Source organism: Aythya ferina, assembly GCF_964211825.1.
Source record: "Aythya ferina genome assembly, chromosome: 4".
Taxonomy (NCBI): domain Eukaryota; kingdom Metazoa; phylum Chordata; class Aves; order Anseriformes; family Anatidae; genus Aythya; species Aythya ferina.
In genome coordinates this window covers 62702969-62725878 of record NC_140300.1, presented here as the reverse complement: position 1 = coordinate 62725878, position 22910 = coordinate 62702969, and the positions used below count along the sequence as shown (strand labels likewise).

Here is a 22910-nt window from a genome sequence, read left to right as displayed (position 1 = left end):
GAAATGAAGATTGCCCTGAATGACTGAAATGTCCCTTAATTGCTATATCAGTCCTCCCACGTGTACTCTAAACCATGAGCTGCTTTAATTTCCAAGGTACAACAACAAGGCCAGCAGCTCTTCTTCGCAAGAACAATAAATACAGTCCTAACCAGCTTCCCCTAAGTGTTTGTATTTACAGGAGGAAAAATAAGAGCGCCGTCAGCCCAACAAACAAAATCCTGACTCTGCAACCTCCATTCAGTTTTCATTCCTCCAAACAACACGTTTGTAGGTATTAATGAAGGCATTGCTGCTGCAATGTATCTTATGTGGGCTAGGATGTATTTAACTCAATATGTAATTATTATTATTAATGCAACTGAGCTTAGTGTAGCAGTTTCCCTTATCTGGCTGGTAAAATACGGTTCTCTGCTGAGATGTACAGCCCTTTAAATCCGTCTTGCATCAGGATTGCTATTGATTTGAAGAGGGTTTTGTTTGAGTGCACTGTATTATTGCTAATGATTAATCAGCATATGTTGCAACGCCCCCCTCCAATGGCTGCAAGTTCTTCAAATTGAAATTCAAACGAAAATAGTTGCCAGATTTTGGTTGGTTTGTTTTTTTGTTTTGGTTCGGTTTGGTTTGAAACTAAAACACAGCTACGAGCTGCAGAGGAACATCTTTAAAAGCTCAAATGTTTACATTTGCCTGAGCAGAAAAACCAGTGCCTCATCTTTTGCCAATATTGGCTGAATTTTTCACGTCCAGCGCGGCAATCCTAGAAGATTTGGCTCAAATACATCTGCTCTATGAGTGAAGCAGATTTTCTAGAAAGCTATTTAATACCCCAGAATGATTTCCAGGTAGATTATTGGTTTTGCTACAAGCAGGCACACAATGAACGTACACCTACGAAGGTACAAATTACTGTTTGCTCTTGTCTTTCATTAATGACCAGCTTTGCCTCAGCAAAATGTAGGTCATTTTGTTCCTCCTTGCTTCTCTTGCTGTCAAGTCCACAGGCAGCCGTTTCCCCAGGCCATCTCCTCCGTGGCCATTTGCATTTTGCTCCAGTCCCCAGATCTTCAGCTGCGAGAATATTAACACTGCCTATCACGGGCGAGGGAGAACAGTCTATTCCCTGCTTCCAGATTAATTTCAAAGCATCCATTTTTGACAAGGTAAATAATCTCGCTTAATATTGACTAGCGAATCCTGACAGTTATTTATAAAGGGGAGAAGAAAATGCAGAGCGACTGCGAGCAGACAGGGCTGGCACGTACGCACGAGCTCATCTTAAATATCACCGCCAGCACTCCTGACAGCCCTCGTAAATGAAAACTTCAGGGTGCTCGTCTGCACTGCCAGAATATTTTTTTGAAAAAGCAAATGTATGTACGGGAGAGGCAGCTAAGGCTCCCGAAGTGCACAAGCCTATCACGCCCTCTGTTTCTATTAAAAAGAACAAATCGCCCACTGCTCCGCGCCTTTCCTTTTTATTCTGCCTGGCACAAGGGAAGGAGGCGCAGCCGCATGTGGCGAAGCCAGATTTTCCCCTCTTCCTCCCCCCAATCAAAACAAATTTCCAAAGACAAAAGGAAGGCTTCTAGTGCTTGGTATGCACCCTCCGCCACCCATGTATCACACATAATTAGCAAGTTAAACCTACAAATTAGACGTCGTAATTTGGTAATTACACCACAATCTGGTACTTTTTAACCTCTTTTTGCCTGAACGAGAACAGCCCTCGTTGCCTTTTCCTTCGGCAAAACACAGCCTGGTCATCTGCCCATACAGATAAGTGTTCATCCTAAAGGGAAAACCTTCGGAGAGTTGAAAGTACGGGAGTTTGAAGTGTTTGCTGCTTTTGTTCTGCTTTGCTGATGGTCCACAGCCAGGACTCTCAGAAAAAGTTATATTTAAAATGTCCACAGGCTACAGTGAGCATACATTTTACCTGCATCCGTACACAATCTAAGAAGTAAACTCTTTAAAACAGAAAAGAAAAAACACAGAGGTTTTGCTTACAGAGGATAGTGGTTATAAACATCTGGGGGAAAAAATAAAAATAAAAAAAATACTTATTTTATTCTACTGCTGCAACATCCAGATTCTTTCTATGCAATGATATCAGCGTTGTATTTATTTACAGCTGTCAAAGCAGAGCTCTGAAATATTTGTTGGCATTAAAAATGGAGGGACTGGACCGACTCTTAAAAAATGCCTCCGCCCTCTCAAAGGAGCTTCCCAGAATAAGAAGTGAGTTCAATAGGTTCTTCAGAAAAAAAAAAAAATGTGCAAAGCTATTATGGGCAAGGTCAGGAGCTGCAGGAAAACCACGGCAGCACAAACAGCAGCAGACGAGAATCCCCGTTTGAGGAATCGCTCATTTTCCCTGACTTTTTAATCAGCCCTTTGTGAGCACCTCTTGAGTCTCTCCAGTTCCTAATCAGCGAGCGTGATGGCGAAGTGGCTGCTAGATAGATAAACAGTTTTTTCCTGCTTTTAAAAATTGCCCCGTATGTTGGAATGAAAAAGGAAAAGCTCTACATCCAGACCCAAAGCTTTAATGGAGATGGGGGTTGTGGGGAGCAGGAGAAAGTCTTAAAAATTGTGTGCAAATGCCAGTAAGACGAGGAGCCACGGGGTGCCAAACACTGCCGATCCTCGGCTTATTTCCTGCTGCATTTGCTATCAACATCATTATTATGCCTTGACTGTGGCTCTGACAGGGGAAGGTACTCAAGCAAGCACCTACTTTTTTTAAGCACAGGAGAATTCCCAAAGGGATTAACGGGGCAAAGAAATATCTGGCAGCAGCGCTCGCCCTCCCAGCCCCGAAATGCTGATTCTCACCGTGTCCTGCGGAGCTTCCCATAGGGAGAGTTTATTCAAACAAAGGTTTGAAAACGAAATAATTGCCCTTTCATGTTTTCCCCTGCCACACCTCTGGTCAGAGCACCAGGCTCCCATGATGTCTTGGCTCGTACTGCCAGCTACGTGGTTTGGAGGGCACTATATGGGATCAAAAGTAGTGCAAGGAAACTCTTTTTTAAATATCCGTGTTCACGAGCAAATGTTAACTAACCTGGCTACGGCGTTTAAAATTGCCCTGGATCAATATAATTAACAATCCAATTAATATTTTTGCCTACTTCTTGAAGTATGCTTACCGGGAAACATGACTGAAAGGCTTTGCTCTTTTCACTCCGTGGCTCTATCGAAAAATGCTCATTCACTCCTCCGATGAAGTCTCTAATGGCACAAGTAAATCAAGGGCAGTTTTCCCGAATCACGGCATAAAACCTGACAAATAACTGACACCACTTTCTTTACAACACTTTCAATGAGCTATTTCCCCAAACCCTGACGTTTTACCAGAGTAAGAATCAAAAAAAAGTCGAATGATAAAGTAAGCTTTTGCCTGATTAAACCACTCAAGAAAATGTTTACGGAAAGGTTAAAATAATAATAAAATAAAAAAAGTTCAAGGAAACACTCCACTATTTTACAGTGTACATTTTTAGTTCTAGGTTAATGAAAATGCCCTGCTGGAAGTTTTTTTTCTTCCTTACACTCTTCAGCCTGATATCTTAAGATGGTTTTTAATGCCAAGTGTTGACATTATGGAGAATGTCTTTGAAAACAGAAAGGAAAAATAAATAACACCGCTGCATTTAGTACCTGCTACTGCTGGCTTTTCCCCTCAAAGCACTATCGTTTTAATCAACCGAATTACCCAATGCTGCAGGGATCGGCGTTAGCCGGCACGCCAGCGTACGGCGGCGGACAATATTTGCCGTTCCTTTTAAAATGATTATCGTCGGTCCCCGGGTAACGAGGAGGAAGAGAAATACCCACCCCGAAGTCAGTGTGAAAATGAAACCCCAGCACAGGAGAGGAGCTGTCATATTTGATTTACGGATTACAGGAGTCCGAGCTACCTGCTGGGGAGCCTGCCGTAATGAGAGGGGAGAGAATTTCGGTAATTTTTTCAAAAGCTTCCCAGTGACTGAACGAGCTTCCCTGAAACTCGGCGGGTCCCAGGACCCCAAGGAGCTGCTGCCTTTTGAAAAGTTTCCCCTCTACCGACTCCCATTTGCAGCAGCAGCATTTTCCCATGTGCTTTGCTGCAGTGCAGACAGCCGCGAAAGGCTAAGCCGCTGAAGAGAAATGAAATATTAGGCTGAGAAAATGCTTTAGAAGCCAGTCCTCCTGCAGATGTAGAGCAAAACTAATCATCTCCTCTTAGCTAAATAGTTTCTTCCTCTTTGTTGTGGGCATCTCCCTCCCCTCCCGTGGCTCCTGTAGCCTCCTAAAACTCGCCGGGTCTCAGCTTCCGAAAATTTCCTGCGTCTCTCCTTTGGTGACCTGCTCCAAAACCTCAGCCCGTTTCTGAAACTCACAGAAAGCAGATGTAGAAAAACTAAGAGATGAATAAATTTAATTACTCAGTGTTTAGATGCATCAGTACTGAAATAACTCAGGAGTGTGGTTCCACCAACTTCATGCAATTTTGCTGTTTTAACTTCGCTTTTTTTGTGGTATTTCTGCAAAGGGCACGGTTTGCAGGGATCAAAACCCCACCGACCCAGCAATCTGCTGCTGCTGCCTTTCAGCAGACCCCCGGCCAGGGGGGAGGCGGGAGGGAAGGGCCCCCCCACCCCTCATGACTAAAACATGAGCCAGAGCTGCAGTTCCCCACCGGGGACCCCCTGTAGGGTGGCGTTTTGCTGGCGGGCGAAGTGCTTTCGCCTGAGGTGGCTTTCGTGGAGGCCATGTTTGCGTGCAAACCTTCACTTACAGCAACACGGGGCGGCCGAGCCGATGTTCATACGAGTGTAAACTCGCAGCGAAAGGCTTGAGCTGCCGGAGAGGTTGCAGCGCTGCAGTCAGTCATCGAGGCGAGCGGCCTCATCTTTTATTGAAGGCTGCTCCTCAGAGGGGAGCTAAAAATTCACTCGACGCCGTTGGGAAAGTGTCTGTTTTGGCTGCAGAGAATGGTTCCCGATCACGGAAAGATAAAAACATCAAAATAAGCTAATAGGGATATGCCTTGAAATTCGGTCCCAGTGGGCACGGGGCCGGGTTTCTCGGGGATGCGTTAAGCACGGCTCAGGGCATCGCGGCACGCATGCGTGCTGCAGCCAAGTATCCAGAAAGGATACTCATCGAGGAGAAAAAAAAAATAGAAGAAAAAATATAAAAAACACCCTTTTTCTTCTCTGACTCCCCAGCCAAGGGGTAAGGCTAAGCTGCCAAGCAGGATTAAACCTGCCAGGGCTGAGCAATGGGCACCAGCAAGGAAGCTGGATCTCCTCCTGCCATGCTCCCCAAAACCCTGTTGCTCCCCTGCTCTCACAGCTACTCTGCTTGCCCTTATGAACCTTTTAACATACATCTTAATGCTGAGTTTTATCCTCCTCCTTCTCCTCCTTCTTTCAGGTACCATCTCAGCTGAGAGGCTGAGAGCTCACAAACATGAATTTTTAGGAAACGGAGCTCATGCAGGTGTGGTGACGAAGTTTTGAGCCCATTGCCTGATTTCAAGCATTTTCTCCCTTCTGCATATCCTCCAAGTTTTCTGCAAACCCCTATTGCAAGGAAAGAGAGCCCCTACCAGTGCTGAGAGAAAGCTGTCAAAAGCACTCACCCCTTATTCGATACAACAGTGGGGAGAACTGGACTCGATTTTACCGGGCTCCACTAGTTCGGCGCCAACACAACTTGTTTGTCCAAACCCAGTGCCTATTTCTCCAGATCCATTACACCAGGGCCCATTTTTAAGCACCAAGCTTGCTCCCCTAAACTGGGTTTCTTAGTTCAGTAGTACAACGTGGGCCAGCAAGTGATGTTGCCTGATGTTATGCTGGCAAGCAAGAAGATCAAGTCGCTCTACGGAGCAGCTTCCTAGCGAAGTAGACATAATCACATCAACATATGTGTGTAGTGTTTAAAACGAAAACAGGGGGAAAAAAAAGTTAAGATCAGACTTCTAAACCACAGTCGAGTAATCTGCTAGCATAGGGAAAGACTCAGGACAGAGATGCTGAGCATCCCACACAGTGCTGTGTAACAGATTTGTCCTCTTTGCCATCTCCGAGCTCGCTCCAGTCATGAATACGCTGTGCTTTATTTAAGCTGATCTAACTCAGAGCAGATTTCTTGATTATATTTACCCTACTGACCTACTTAAAACATCATTTAATAAAATGCCCTGCCGGAACAAAGTACAAAAGGTTGAAAAAACATACGTTAGAGCAGCGCAGCTTTCTCAGCTCAGTACTTACTATGCATCACTCGGGGCTCTCCCCAGCACTTATCAAGTGTTCCAGCATTTAATTATTGCCAGGTGAAAAATCATGCAGCAGTATTTTCAATACTTGAAGATGGTATCTACAAGTCCATAGAAGAGTTAGATCCAATAGCCCCAAAGCAGATGTTAGTGAGCCGATCTGCCCACCATCAACCCAATCGTACTCATTTTCAGAAGTAAATTGACACTAATTCTTTGTGCCTGTCAGTCTGCTTGATTGTTATTGGGCTCTGCTGGATTTTGAAAGAGAAAAGCTTCATCTCCTTGCAATGCCTATGCCTGCCTTTATGGCCTTCTCACAGCGAGCTCCAAAATGAGATGTTTTCAAGCTTTTATTCCACCGATTATCCTCTATCTTTACCAATTAGCCATGCAAAAACAGACTGAAAATACCCCGGACTGGCAACATCACCCATACTGCTGCCTGCATCTTTCGCTAGCACTGCTGCCTTCGCTAGCAGCAGGATGTAAACAAAGGACAGCAGTTTCTGCTCCCAGTTGTGCCATATGAGGCCTGCACATCCCCCTTTTTCCTTTCATTATGGCAAGAAGACGCATGAAACCGAAACGAACTGCCACCTCCGGTGATGCAGACACGTGCCACGATGATTCAATGGGCTTCCCTGTTTGCTTTTTGGCCCCCAGGTGGAAAGCACTCCGTATGTGGGTATGATTATTTCCCTGGCCTCTGCAGCAGTGTAACTTGGCAGAGCCTCTGTAAAGCCCACCAGCTTGTGCCAGCCGAGGACTTGGACCAGATTATCCTTACAGCTCCTAAAAAAAGCCAAGTATGGGGTAGGAAACAGAAGTATAAATGGAGCTGTTTCTGCCCTCAGCCATAAAGCAGAATTTCCAATCCTGAAAACACAGCACCAGGAGGTTTTAAATGAAATATATATATATGTTTCAAACCTTTTTAATCTTTTTTAATCTTTTGATTTATTCACGCTGTGTCATAATTTTAAAGCTTTTTCTCTGAGGACCTGGGCAAAAATTTGGTCATGGAAGCCGGGATTCTGGAGGGCTTGGAGTTTGCTAAGTCCCATGGCTTGAAAGAAGATCTCCAGAGCCAGCCATGAGGCTAACACCGACAGCACAGGGAGGGAAATACCACCACTGTAGCCCACCAGCCAAAATGTGGAGTGCCCAAAGTTTTGCCAACCCAGCCTGAGCTGCCTGTGATGAGCCACCTCTCAAGGTAGGCAGACAGGACAAGGCATTTCCCATTACCTTGGCATCGTGGTCCTCCTTTTATTTGTTTCAGAGGAATGTCTTCTGTGGAAATCTCCATCACAGAAAATGAAGGAAGTACTGGTGACACCTCCTGGAAAACTGAGAAACCTCCTAGACCCCTGAAAATAAAAAGATGCCTCTATCAAGCTTTTTGCAATTCTTGCTAAAGGACATTTGTGTAGATACAGAAGCCAAGGTTAAAAAAAAAAAAAAAACCACTATAATGAGGAGAAAAAATATTACTGCTACAGTTAGCAATTTGTTTCAGGTCTTGTTCTTCCACGCTACATTCTGTTTCCTCTACACAAGAAGAAAATTAATTAAAAGTGGTATTTTCCACGCTCGTCAAGCTCTCCTCTGCCGAGGCAGCATTTTTCAGGCCTCCCCCAGTCGCTGGGCAGCCCATGGCTGAGTACAGGGGCAAAGGGAAGTGGAAGAAAACCCAGGAGCTGCCTTGCCCTGTTGGGCTGCAGCTCCAACAAGCCTGGCCCTGCAGTCACCCCCTGCCACCCACCATTGTCGTAGGACTCCCTTGGATTTATTTCCTTACATAGAGTTTCTTGGGAAGCCTCCCTCAGGTCTTATTTCTAGAAATATGTGCTGCCTGGGCACGTGTTCTGCATTATAAAATGCATTATAAAATTTGTGAGACATTGTATTATAAAATTTGTGACACAACTCCCCAAATCCACAAGTAAAACTTCAAGTGTTTCGCTGGAAGTGTGATGTGCTCGTCTTCTTGTTTATTTTCTAATTTTGGATAACTTCTTTCTCGTTTTCAAGCTCAGGCCTGCAGCTGTGTGCACAAGAAACATGGGTTTACACGTGCAAGTTGACACTTCTCCTGAAGAAAGATGCACGTTTCGGAGAGGAGCTTCGTCGGAAGCACCAACTGCTTAGGAGACGTGCCAAAATTAGGGAAGTGAGAAAGCACTTACTGCACAGCTGCAGTGATCCTCCTATGAAAGCTGCTCTCAGATGGCCTTCTTTGGGAAGGTCTGACTAAAAGCGAGCCCGTATCAAAGTGCCTCCTGCTGAATAGCTGCCTGCTTACTTGCCCCCCTCGTTTAGCCCACCAGGAAAAATCCCTCTCCACTTTCCTTTCTATCTCCATCGCCATCACATCCACTTCTGGGGTTTCCCTCTTGTCCTTTTAGCTCTTGGCTGCTGCTGAGCTGCCCAAGGCTCAATTCCCTGGAAATCTCAGCTGGAAATCTCAGAGCAGAAATCAGAGAATGGGAAACGTGATCCTGTCCTGTTTCACACCCTTTCAGGCCAGACACAAATGATTCCTTGAGAAATGGCAGGATCGAGCCCACCAACTGAGGCATTTGTCATGTAACCAGCAGCCCTGCTAAATAGATCCGTTTTTAATTTCTGTTTTGCTGATTTTATTTCTTTCGCTTCAGAAAAATGTTCTCGTTCTTCCCCTGCAAGTGCATACACATTATTTATTTATCACCCTATGAATATCAATTTGGTTCCTGTCCATAATTAAACTCTGCTGCTCTACATCAAACACACCATGTCCCACTCCCTCAAATATCCTTGCCGCCCGCCTAGGGATGTGCTGCCACCAGTCCTGCAAAAACAAGGCTCCTTTTTGGGCATCCTTTGGACCCAGAGCCACCACTGTGGCTGCTGCCACAGCCAGACTGCCCCTCCTGGGCTCCCAACACATCTTCCCCTCTGGATTTGCAGCTGTTTTCAGAGCCAGGTAATTCAAGGGAGTATTACCATACTCACAGTTTGGTAAAGTTTGCCAAATTTGTCAACTCCACCTTCTTTCCAGCTACCTCAAAGGGGAAGAGCCTGCAGGCCAGGTCTGACCCTGTGGGGGTTATTATTTGCTTCATCCTGAAAACAACAGCACCAGGCAACTGATCACACACCGAGACCGGAGGCCTGAGAGCAAAAGTGGTAATCTCTCCCCAGTAAGTATTTCATTAGAGGGATTAGTTGGTCCCATTAGAGCTACAAACATAACAAACTAAAGGGGAAATTTGGGGGTGGGAGGAGTGATTTGTGCAAATCAACTCTTTTTAGAGAAAAAAAAAAAAAAAAGAAATAAGAACTTTTTTTAAAAAAATCCCAAAACATTTGCGGCTGCAGAAGGGACCTGAGTAGGGAATGCGTTATTTGCCTTTTTTCAGGTGTTTGGTTGGCCTCCCCACTGGTCCAGTTCAATTACTGCTGCCCTTGGGCAAGAGCAACACACTTCCTTTTACTGAGAGCTGAGCTCTTCAATGCCTCAGATACATCCCCAGATTTCCACATGTGCCAAAATGGGGACAGGGGTATCGAGAGCCACTCTGGGCCCAGGAGCAGCTGCTCTTCCCTCCCCTGGTATCTGCAGCCCCAGAAATGGGCTGCAACAGCTCTTTGTGCGGGCGCTCACCACCTCAGAAAACAACCTGTTCGGCTCCTCATTGCTTTTCTCATTCCCTCCTCATCAGTGTTGATTTACAAGCCCTTGGCCGTACGTTATCCCTCAAATGGAAAAGCACAGAATGAACGATTTCGGCGGCGTTTGTGCTCGACATTTTGCAGCTCGTGCTTTGACATATGATCGGAGTGGGTAAGCAGAAACACAAAGCTGCAGCACCTGTTTATTGTGAGCAAGCTGTCCTCTCCACTTCAGCTTTTCTATTTATGTCCCGGCACACAACATGTCAAGCCACATGGATTAGAAATTAAACTGTAAATGAGCCTTTTCCATTTCCTGCCTAAGTAAGGATTAGCATATTTTAAAACGTGCTCAGGGGTTTTGCACTTTCTGTAATGAAACCTGTTCAAACAGATAATTGATACGCAGCCACTAAATAAACATCAAAGACTGGAGGAACAATGTTCTCTCTCCTTATTTTTTCTTGTTAATAAATAAATTATTCTCCTTCCCTCAGAGAACGTCTCCTGGTGACATGACCCATCACAGTGGGAGGTCTCCATGAAAAACCTGGAGCAGACAGAAAAGAGCCCAAGTTTGAGCTACCAAAATCCTCCAGGAGCATGGCGAGAGGGGAAAGAGCAGCCGAGCAGCACCTCTTATCCTTTTCTGAAAAAAAGCTTTTGTTTGAAACATTTCCAAAAAAAAAACATGTGCTGGGGCATGGAGGAAAAGTCTCTGTGTCTCCTTGGAGGTGGCACCTGTGAACCAAAGGGGAACAGCTTTGCAGGGACACACAAGCCAAGGACACCTCTCGTTGGGTTTTGTCCCTGCTATGCTCCCAGTAGGATTAACCCCTTCAGCCAAGCAACTTTTGCCCCCTCCAGCCTGCCCGACCCCCAACACCACCCCCTGTAAATGTCTTCCGCACACGAGCTCACCCAAACAACTCGAAGGCAACCACTCAGATAAAACTTCGCACCAAACAACTCAGGTTGAGCCTAATGAGTTTGTGAGTGCATGAACAAACACGAGCTATCACATGGGGAACGGGGCACCTGCTGGGCCACCATGTCCTCTGCTTGGCCTAACTCCAGTATTTAATTAATCTGTCATCTTTCGTTACATCGCTACGAGGCATGTAAATATATTCCGAGTCCCACATCCAGCAAAACAACGTCAGAGCACCAGCAGAAGCCTTGGCACCTTGGTTTTGATGATTTCTAAACATCTATTTCAATTCAAAGGCACTTCAGCCTCCAAGCTGATTAGCTTGAGTACAGCAATGAAGCATTTTTCTGCAGTTTTTTAGGTGCCAATGCACAGAAACAGATGAATTATCACCCGACTGGAGTTTAGAATAGGAATAGAAACATTAATCATTTAGTTCAAAATTAAGGAACAATAACAGCTTCCTTAAAAAATGAAGTAACTCCAACGCTGGGCATCTCTGAAATCCCTATTAGTAAACGCAGAATAAGAACCTTCCTGGGCAAGAACTGATTTCCCTTGAAGGCTGGACCCAGGTGCACTATGGTCAGCAAGCAAGGCAGGAGCTTTTTGGAGAAAGGAAAAGGTTTTGCAGGCTGCGAGGTTCTGTGTGGAAGCAGAGGCACAGATCATGAATTTGCAGATGTCATCCTGCTTAGAGACAGCACACACCAGATGACAGTCGTGGCAGGTGAAAAAGCACATATTGCCTTTCAAAATGCAAAGAAGGGCTTAATACAATTTGTGGGGGAGGCTTTTTTGTTTTGTTTTTCATCAGAAAGCGTCTGCTGTTCTGTCACTAATGCTGCAGCCCGAGCTGCTGTGATCACATCGTTGAGATGTGTGGCTGGGCTACCTCCATCCCCGACCTAACGCTGCGAGAACCATGGGAGTGGCTTTAGGATACACTTGCCACTGCTTCAAACTCCTCAGCTGGACAGGCAGAAATCCATTCCTTTGAAAACAAATACAGGAAGGACAATTTTATCACTGGAGGTGGAAAATCGAAGAGAAAGCACCAATACATTTGGTCAGCCTCACGACTTGGGCAATATCAAGCCCCATGTGTCCAAAGAATGTCTGGTTTGCTAAGGTGGTACTAGACAGACCTGACAGTCATCTTGCATAGCATAGGCGTATTCAGAAGTTGTTTACCAGTGATCCCATTTCTCTTTCCAGAAAGGAAAAGATCCCCAAGGTATGTCTCTAAGGTACACACAACAAAGACACATGTTTTAAGCTCAGACAACATGATCCCGTCCTTCGCCGCAGTGACGTACCCCAACAGCCTGCCCTTCAGAAACACTTATTTCACTCAGAAATATCTTTATCTCAGCTGTCCCTATGCACAACAAATGGAGCATGCTGTACAACCAGCAAAGCACGCATGCGATTTAGGAGTGAATTACCATTTGTGGTGGTGAAGGAGCTTCAGGAGCATACCTTCATACACCGCTGACCAAGCAGCCAGTTGGAAACCCACTGGCACGAAGAGAAGCTGAGCTACAAGAAATCCAGCCATGGGGCACTAGGGATTTGTGCCTGATGAGCCATGACGAAAAGCCCATAAGGACTCACAGACAGACACCTTGCAGACTTACTTCTATACCAAGCATTCCCCTATTGATGCCTGGACGCTTTCTCCCTCTTCAACAAAAACAAAAACAAAAAAAATCAGTGACCTGTAGAAAATGTATTAACACAAATGGAAGGCACACCTGCTACAGTTGGCATCAAATCCTAATAATAAATAAGAATATAATCTATTTTAGTATAAACTCATGAAGCTACACTTCAGGACAAAATTCAGGACCACATAAGCACCTGCCATCACCACAGAGCAATTGTTTTTTCCCTTATTTCCTGCTCCAGGCAAAATCTGTGAAAATTAACACTTTGTTTTTGACCCAAGGTCAAGCAAATGCTTAAACAAGGAGATCGTTTTTATTTTATAATTTTAATCACCTTAAAACTCTGGAGAATATCGTGTAGGCACCTGCAGGATTTAATTGAAAGCAGCAGCAGCCCAGAAAGGGGTTAATCCAAGATGCAGAGGTTAAAACCTGGCTTGCTGACAGATCACACAAAAGCCATTTGGTGTGTTATGATTTCAGTGGTTACTTAAAGGAAATTACATACAATTAACTCACGATAGCTATCTTGTTTTATGCTAATTAAATGTCTGAACACTTATTTTAATATAAGTTTTTTTAAAAAATGAGCACAAGTTCAGAGTATTTTTTAATGGAAGGCAGCAATACCATGTTTATTACTTATGTAAATTCCCTTAATTATACCCTAACTAGGTTATCTTATTTATTGCATTTCAATTCTTCTAAGAGTCACTAGCTCTTTAATTAAGTTGAGAGAGCAAGAGGTGTCTTGTTAATTGTAAATTAAATAGATTTAAATAGACAATAGATTGCAAATGGTAGATTTACTTTTAAGTGCGATCGAGGAGTTGCTGGAAGGCCTGAACATGCTTTGTACCATCTGCCTCGGTTTGTCGGCGGAAAGGAAACCAGACAAACCCTGCTTCTTTTGCTCCAGAGAGGTTCCAGCACACCAGTGACCTGTCAGCCTTCCAACAGCTTCTCAATGAAAATTTTAAGTAAGATGGAGAAACTAAAATCCCTCCCATCAATCCAAGGCTATGACAATGCCATGAGCAGTGCAGGCAGCCTCACGAAAACTGAAGCTCAACTTTGAACTTGAAGTCCATAAATTTTCTGCAGGTAGCCATCATGTGGGCTGCCACGGTTCACCCAATACCAGCAGCCCAGACCACAGCAAGCTCACCTTTTAGTCTGCAACTCACTTCCTATGCTTTAAAAAGATCTCAGGGATGCTCTGAATTGCAGATGCATTGAAAGATGCATATTCTTACATGCCTATATGACACTGTTGGCATCAGCTGTGAGACCAATGAATCAGATGCATTTACATACCTAGAAATAAATTATTGTTAAAAGCCATTACTGTTAATCATTACCACTAATGTCCCATTGTTGCCACAAAGGCGACCGGGACTATTATTCTAAACTAGGGCAAAGTGTATGCCATGTATGTGCTTTTACTTCCAAATTAGAAGTCAAATTGATCATCTACGCCATCAGGAGTTATGGCTCATGGAATTTTATCATTCTTCTAATGCGCTGTGAAAATGCAATAAGGGAATAAACCAGAATGGCAACTTACAGTAATTCTTTATGAAACGCAACAATATTGAATGTGTCTAGAGCGTATTGATAAACAGATCTATTGTAACAACCAGTGGATATTACGATCGCACTAGTGTTAATCTTTATACAGCCAATTTTCCTCATGGTACATTGGGGAAGCCGGATGCACAAATCCCATTAACCTAAATGGGAAGCGAGGGCAGACCAATGCCTGGTGTAAATCAGCCTACCTTCTCCAAGTCGGCAGGCCGACAGCAACTCACACAGGCTCAGACACATCCCGTGGCATCTCCCCTTCCAGACTTCAGGTCTGCGTGACACAGGAGGAAGGTAGCGCTGGTGGGAACTGGAAATGCCTTCAAAGGGCTCGTATGCCCTCTCAAGGGAGATGATGACCAAGCAAAAGTACCCGAGAGCAGACAGACACAGTGCACAAACCTGTTCCTCAGCATTTGTTGCACAGGGGAATTTCCACCACTAGTCCCCATGGAAATAGGGGTGGGGGGGAGTACAGGTCAGTGTTTTCCGAACTGTTTTCCAAATATTTGCTGAATCTTCATAGCTCACTAGTGGCTACAAGTGCCCAATGAGCCTGCATCTCTTTGGGCTACTCATGGTAGAGATTTCTCTGTGGCGTTGCGAGGAGAAGCAACCCAGGGGTGACTTATAAACACTAACAGCCACACAAAAAAAATGGGCTGCTTGTTAGAGCACACAAATGAGAGACCAACAACCCTGTTACCATGCCTTAATTCAGCAGTAAAAGCAGCAAAAGGAGCTTTTGCTTCCTAGATGTTCATATAGTACCTGAAACAAAAAAGTTTTCAGGTTGAGAAGCTGTCATGCCTGGGAGCATCCATCACTAACGAAAGATACGCATGAAACATTAGCCAGTGGCGCTAATCAAAGTGGAGACGTTTTTCTGAGACTTCTGGAGGTATAATGCCCATGGCTGGAGAAAGCTGCCCTGTCCACACTTGTCACTCTCACCCCCAAAATCCAGCTGTGGCCCTTCCCTAAGGAAGTGCTGTGCTGGCACTGTCATGACATTGTCATGACCTCCCTACCCTGGTGCACTCATGGATGTGTCCCAGCACCATTCTGACCTGGACAACGTTTTCCACATATCCATAAAAGGTGATATTGCATTTTCTAGCCTTTTTTTTTTTTTTTTTTATCAGCTACAGTGTTTGAACTCTTATTTGGGGATGCTTGTGAAAAGGAGAAGACGACAGCTCTGTTAGACATGCGATTTTCAAGCTGACAGTTTCCCCTTCATTTTAAGGAGCTGAAAAACATTTCTAGTGTCAGACAGATTGAGTTTTAACAACATGACAAACAGACCCATTTGTTGATCTCAAGTCCTCGCTATCCATCTTCAATTAACATGGTAAAAAGGTGGCTTGCATCCAGTGTCAGACATTTGTATAAGCAGCACATGCCCTCGCAGTTGGAATCAATGTCTGCCATTGATAGATTGGGAAGGATAATGTATGGTATGACACTGGGCTCACATCATCAGAGGAAATCAGATACCTTGTGAAAACCTCTCTCTCATACAATCCAAAAGTCCCTCTAAGATTTAGAGAAGAAGGAAAAAAAAAAAAAGAAAGAAAGGAAAAAAAAAAAAAGTTATTATAAGTAAATATAAAAAATTACCGTGAATAACCATGAAAAATTGCAAACCATTTTGGAGCCAGCATAGAGCACCAGAGTGATGGTACTAACGCAGATGTGCCAAGGCCATTTCTGTCCTGGACCTGTTCACAACAGCCATTCTGATTTGATTTCTCTCTTATTTCCTGATAAAATTAGGAGTGGCTGGTTCTAATTTAAAACCTCCTTACAACAGGGGAGTTTTCACATAGCCAGAAAAGAAAGACAGAAAACGAAGCGCGTTTCACAAGAAAGAAAACAACTGATTGGGAAGATCTGAGGTTTCACACAACAGAAGCCCGTGCAGAAGCTTGGGGAGCGTTGTGCAAAACATATGTTCAAAGTACAAATACTAGAAGAATGAAATATCATGAACTGTAATCTAGATAGGCACACTGCAGATCAGAAAGATGATTTTAATGGTACTACTGACTCCGAAACAACAACTGCAGCTTCAATGCCATCTAAGATTAAGGCGCCTATTTGGTAGTTAAAACTGTAAATGGCCAAACATTTCTGATGGAGACAGCAAATTCTGAAATCTTATTTGTTTTCAAAGACCCGAGGGCTTTGAAAGATAATTGGAAAGAATGCAATAGTCTAGCAACCTGTAGCAGCACAGAAGTGACAAATGCATTCTCTAAATCCTGATTTTCTGGACAAAATAACTGTTTCTCCCTCTCTGAACACAGACATTTAGGAACACTGCAGTTAGCGAAAACTGTTCTCTTTTTTTGTACAATAGCAGTGACTTAACAGACATTTTAATATTGAAACCAAATTTAAATGGTGTTTAGCACATACACTTGCCAACTGTCTTATACAGCAAATTGCGCCATCTGAATATTCAAATATCCCTATTTTTCTATGCAGAAAATACAATTTCAGACCCAAACGTCTTGAGCAGAGTCCAGGAGATGCTCATTAAACCGGCACTCCCAGTCACCAGTGCCCAAAGCTGACGGTGGCTGTCCCTTTAGGATCAAATCCTGCCCCACGGCCTGTGGGGATGATGCCCACCACGCTCAGGGTACCTGCCTCCTCCTCACCATCCAGCAACCTCATCGGGTCAAGTAAATGTCACCGTCCTGCAATGGATGGCTACAGCTGGGGGAAGGCAGATAAGCCTAAAGGACAGCCCTACAAAGACTCTTGTGAGGTACATGCTTAATTATCAGGAACGTAACATTAACTAAGGGGCCTTCTGACCCTGCACCTGGTCTCTGATGGTGGCTGTAAGCAAAGAGTCATAAAACAAGCATAGAAGAACCTTTCCCCAAGTGGCCTCTGTGCCTCTATCTATCTGCAGCCAAAGGGATTTCCTGCCCCAGTCAATATTTCTGGCTATTCAACAGCCTCCAAACAATCTCTCATCCCATCATTTGATTGCTTCTGAAAGAAATTCTGGACAAAATTCAAGAAAGCAGATACTAAGCAGGCAGGCTGAAGTAAAGCTTGGCTGAGCACAGACTAGTGGAGACTGAGACCCTTGCGGGTACGTGGCAGAACCATGAAGCACGTAAATTGAATAAATGAGAAGTTTGCAGACTGGGTTCCTTGTGATGCAAAGAGCTGGCTTGTCTTCAGAACCTGTGGTATTTTTAGACCAGAATAAAATGTAAGTAGAAGCACCGACTCCATTCGAAGAAGCACAGTGCCAGAAGCATCAAAAGCAATACCAAAATAACCAGTTCAAGCTACAGAGAAACGAGAAAATGTATTTTCACTTTGCACTTAACTAATAAAGGTTTCTGACACCTACACAAGTGAAACTAAGGGACCATTGACTCAGCACAATGGATAAAAGTTCCCTCCAGTGTCCCACTGGACCTCTCTTCAACCAGTTCCTCTCCATCCTGGCTTCCCTAACGCAAGGCACCCAGCAATAGCTGGTGTAAACGATACTGTTATTGCTCTTCTTTCCCTTTTTATTCTTAACTGCGTTGTCTGAACTTATCCTTCCATCAGAAGTTATTAATAAAAACGTACCAGGGAGAAATCTTGTTCCTACCCTATCTTACATACTTAACACAGCTCAGCCGAACACTTAATCTGGACCATGGTATCGAGTCATGCCGCGCCACCATACGATAAATTCTTATAAATTGTGTGATTAAAACAAACACCAAGCTATACATCACACAGACAGGACAAACTACTCAAGGCAGTTTACTGATACTACACACCTAATCCCCAATTTGTCTCATCTCAGTGGTTGGGTTTAACATGCAAAGGCACAGATTATCAGATTGCTCTCGCTGAATTCAGTTGCAGCCCTTACAGCAGGGTGCTTGAAGTTAGTTTCGAGTAACTCCATCTAAAAACCCAGACATCACCAATTAATTTTGGATACAAACAAGCAAAACCTAGCATTTTCTTCCTGCAGAAGGGAATTCATATGCTTGGCAGCCTTAATTATCTCATAGTAATTACGTAAAGCTATTTCTTCCAAAGATGTGACCTTTCAAGAAACTCAGAATTTTGGTTTTATGAGAATTTGCTGCATAGACTGCTCTGTGGCCATCACTGATCCTCCTGGTTTAGATACGTGATCTCCTCTCCTTTGACTGCTCTCACTTGCTGCTTTCCACTCCTGGAATGGAGCCCTGTAACTGGGATTTCCTATGACCCTGAGGGTCTCCAAACCCCTGTGCAAACTGCACAAAGCCACGTCTGATCACCTGCTACACCTACTGAATGACAGAAAATTGTAGAAACACAAAGTTGGAAAGGATCTATAAGATCATCGAGTCCTACCATCAAAGGTTGCTACCGCTACTGCTAGGTCTGGGCTCGTGCTGAGCCTGCTCTTGTCCCGCTTTTCTTTTAGGATGGATGAGTGCCAAGAAGCAGGGGTGCTCTTGTCCCATGACAGCAGGACATTCACCACCAGCTTTTGTGACGCCGCTGGGGCTGACTCAAGCTGCCTCTCCTTCTTCTGAGATTTACAGTCCATGAGGCATGAACGGGCCAAGGAGCTCATTGTCCTGGGTGACTGCGTTGCCCTGAGTGAGGAGGAGGCACGCCGCAAATGAATGAGGCACAAAGTCCACGCTCGGGGGAAAGGCAGGGCTCACATCAGGTTCCTTGGTGCCACGACGTAAGTTATGGGCGAAGCTCCGCGGCGTCTCTTTGCATCTCCCTGGTGCTGGTTTGCTCATTAAACAGAGGTAGAAATAAAACTCCTTTTCAAGCCTGGAGGCAGATGGGGGGAGCTTCCAAGTCCGCCACGAATCTGACTGCATCGTTATGCTAACTTCACCTTACATTTTTGACAGGAAAACAACAAAACTACATGACACACAAATTTGCTTTCCCTTCAGCAGCTCACAGATGCAATTTTTAGCTCAGTCTTTTAAAGTTATCTTTTCTCCTCATTTACGGCACGGATGGCTCCCTGCTAGATACAAAGAGGACCCAAACAAAATAGATCTGTAAATCCTTTTCTACTGCTGTTAACACAAGCTCCTATTTAAGGAAGATAAATGTAACTCCTTGCAAGCCCTCCTCCCCTTTATGCAGATATCTCCAGCAATTATGCTTAGCTTCATCTTTAAAGCCCACCTGCCATCTGGCTGAATTGAGACTTAGCACAACGGTTCATGTGCTGTGGGTAGTTGGGGAAGCAAGGGGAGACTGGGTGCTGCACAGGAACACGAATGCTAATTCATCAGGAATGGAGCAAAGCCTTCCCTGGCGAGAAGAGCTAAGCATTCAGGATGGATATGCTGCCTGCGAGGGGTTGGCCAGAAATAGTTTCCATGTCTGAGGGAGGTGGATGACTGGCAGGCAGCTTCACAGGGACAGCAGACAAATGGGAAAGGTGTTTTGTCAGAGGTTGTTCTCCAGGGCAGTAAAGGTAATAAAAAGACAGCCTTTCAGGGAGCTTGGGATCTGATTTCTGCTTTCCCCAAAGGGGCATCTCCCATGCAGCAAGGAGGGTGCAAGAGACTGAATTGGTGGCACCATGGTGCCAAGTTACAGCTCTGCAACCAGCAGGGGAACCCAACCCTGATGCGCTCCCAGCTGCTCACATCCAGCTCATGGCATCTTCCACCTGGGCCCCACCCCAGCGTGGCAGTCAAAATTCAACGGCGTTGTTTTGCAAAGACAAAGGCACCTGTTTCCCTTGACTTGGGGGAGAGACCCTGGCTGTTCCCTTCCCATAGTCAAGGCAAGGGGTTACCACAGCACAGGTGTGGTCTGCATTGCATGGCACACAACACGGGAAAGAGCACTGCATCTGTGTAAGCCAGCAGAGCCTGGCTGTGTTACAGCACACACGTCTAAGTACAAGAACTAAAAGTTCCAATCACAGCTGTAACATCTGGCACTTACCTTGGATCCAAGCAAAACAAAAGCAAGCAAACAAATAAATAAAAACCAAACAAATTAAGGCAAACTGACCAGGCAAAACACCTTTACTTGTGCGAATGCATTTTGCAGATTTTATGGGTATGGACAGAAAGGCCAGCTTAGACTCTTTAGCACAGCACACAAAATAAATGTACACTCAATCAAGTAAAAAAGGCATCCATAAAGTTTCATTAGTAGTACTTAAACCTAACAATTGATTGAGAGACTTACAGTTTAGGGCTACTGTGTCACTAAGAAACTCTTCATTTCATTCCCTTCACAGCCAGAGGAACCCACCAGCAGTTCTCCCGTTTTGCCTAAAAACTTGTACAGACCTCGACCAACTATTTTTAAAGTAACAGGTTGCCTGTATTTAACAATTTGAAGTCCATAAAGATCCACTGCATCTTCTGGGAAGCTCTTCTGATGATTAATGCACCCCTGTTAAAAAAATAAATTCAAAAAGCATACCTTGGCTCCACGGTGAACTCCTCTAGCTTCAGCTTGCAGCTCCTGGCTGGTGTTACATCGTTCCTGCCAATTAAAAAAAAACTTTTAGTATCTGGTAGCTTCTCTTCCAGTGACATGTATATGCAGTACATACACCCCTGTATCATACTGCCTTTCAGCTTTCTCTTGACTGGTTTCAACCCCTGGCACTCCTGGAGCACCTCACCAAAGGAGATTTACGAAGAGCACTACTGACTTTTGCCACTAGGACCTTCCAGTAAGAATGACCAGATGCCAGCTGCCTTCTTTCTCCACCAGGAGAGATGGTTTGTCTTGGAGCCATGCTTCCATTTAAAAGAGAAGAGGACATGGGAGGATTTGGAAAAGGGATTTTTCAAAGAGCCGAGGCCCACCTTGAGCTATGGGATGTGGGGGACAAGGTTAGGGGAAGGGACAAAACAGAGAAAACCAAAAAGTGGCAGTGTAGAAAGGAGAAAGTGAGAGGCAGACTAAACCAAGGAAAGACATTTTTTAGCACACACGGTCAGGCAGCCTGAACTCCACGTGCTCCAAACACAGGGCTGTTGACTGCTCTGGGCTGTAATGGGGGTCACAGGTTTTCATTTCATCTGACATCCATCCATCCTGGAGGAATCTTTACAGTGAACATTGTATCAAACCAATACATTTCATCAAAAAAAAAAAAAATTGTTTTGACAAATCACTACTTCACAGTGAAAAAATACCACCTTTCAGAAGTTTCCCAAACGGCTCTTATCTAAACATGATTAGCAATAGTCAGCTACTCAACACTTAAAGACAGTTAAATTAAAAAAAAACAAATGAAGTTTGATATTATACTTTTTCTCTTCCAATCAAGCCTGGTAGAAACATTGCTTCACATATATTAGTATACAACTCACATTTGCCAAGGCAAAGACATGCTTTTGTTTTTGAAAAAAAGGTGAAGAAAATACAAAAACATCCTGAAATTATTTGTTGCCAAATGAATGCTGTTTCCTGGGTTGTCTTAGGGGCATTGCTCATCAGCTGATGGAGAAGATGCAATGTGGTTTCGCAGCGATCATCACAGAGCTGACAGAGTGTTAGGCATTGTCCAAAAAAGAAAGCTGAAAACAAAGAAATGGCCTGGAGAATTCAGCACCTCTGTGCTTTCCAATCTGCAGTAGTCTGATTTATGGGCTTTAATGAGTGGGCAGCGATGCCTACGAGCGCTGTCAAAGCCTTTAGGGTGGTGCAGGATGCCATGTATTAAGGTATCCAAACACGGATTTGGAAGCTTAGCGATACCCACTTGTTCCGCAAGCTCCAGCCAAGAAATCCACATCACATTCTGGTAATCCTGCAGGAAAAAAGAAACAGAACAACACATGGATTTGATGAGTACCTCTGTCCGTCATTAAGCCTGGCACTTGCGCGCAGCATTGCTTTTCACGGTTCTCTTTCATCCACACCCTTTGTGCTCTCAGGCTCTCAGACACACAACATCTTGACTAAATTTTGTTTCCTATTTGCAGTAAATATAATCAACCCAAATGCAATTTTTCTGTTCTTGCGTGACCTACTGATACGGGGATTTCCTAAAAATCATTGGAAATCAGGCACTAGAATCCCCATGAAATATTACCTGATTTGGCAGCCTTGACCATCATATCTCAAATTCACGTTCTAAGACTTTCGTCTCACACACACACTGGAATAAGTACGCCATTAACCAAGACACACTTGAATCTTGCTGCTTCCCAAGCACTCATTTTCTGCAGGATGGATTTTCAAAACCCTTCCCCACATTAGGAGCCCATTATCATTTCTGGACGTGACTCTGCATCACTGGACATTGGTTTCTCCCAGAAGAAGTCAGAGAGGCGGTATGTGATCATTTAAAGATGCTCACAAGGGCCAAACTCAATTTGCGAAAGCAGGGAAGAAAATTAAGTCACATTAATTTTTACTGACATAAGTTAATTTATGGAGATTTAAAATCACGAACGTGAAAGAGAAAAAGGATAAAAGGATACAGAATTAAAGTACGAGCTCTGCTACAGCTAAATGAAGGTACTGAACTGGGAGACATGGTTACTGGCTCAGTTTTCACTCATGCCCCATGCAGGGTTGCACAAGGTACTCCCTGCTCCCCGTTGCCATGCAATAGCCAGAAACCCCATCTCACCTTAGACTAGAAATCCCTCAGGGCAGGAATCATCAGCATGCTCGTACAGCACTGAGCACGGTGGCATACTGCCTGCTTTAGACAATGGTGGAACATTATTATAAACAATGGTTAAAAACAAACAAACAACAAAAAAAACAGCATGGTGTCCCACAGCCCCTCCCA

The 22910-nt window shown here is 44.3% G+C and overlaps 1 protein-coding gene across 12 annotated transcripts in view; it reads right to left on the bottom strand.

The window, feature by feature from the left end:
* Positions 1–22910, bottom strand: part of LOC311436843 (uncharacterized protein) — a 70372-nt gene that overhangs the window by 35251 nt on the left and 12211 nt on the right. For 10 of the 12 annotated variants that reach the window (XM_084519361.1, XM_084519364.1, XM_084519363.1 and 7 more), the window contains exons 1-3: positions 21478–21857; positions 20576–20638; positions 7532–7653 (exon numbers count right to left, since the gene is read on the bottom strand). In XM_084519361.1, the coding sequence (XP_084375487.1) occupies positions 7532–7653; positions 20576–20638; positions 21478–21539 (247 nt within the window). In that variant the 5' untranslated portion in view covers positions 21540–21857. The other 2 variants (XR_014693117.1, XR_014693118.1) reach the window with 2 other exon arrangements.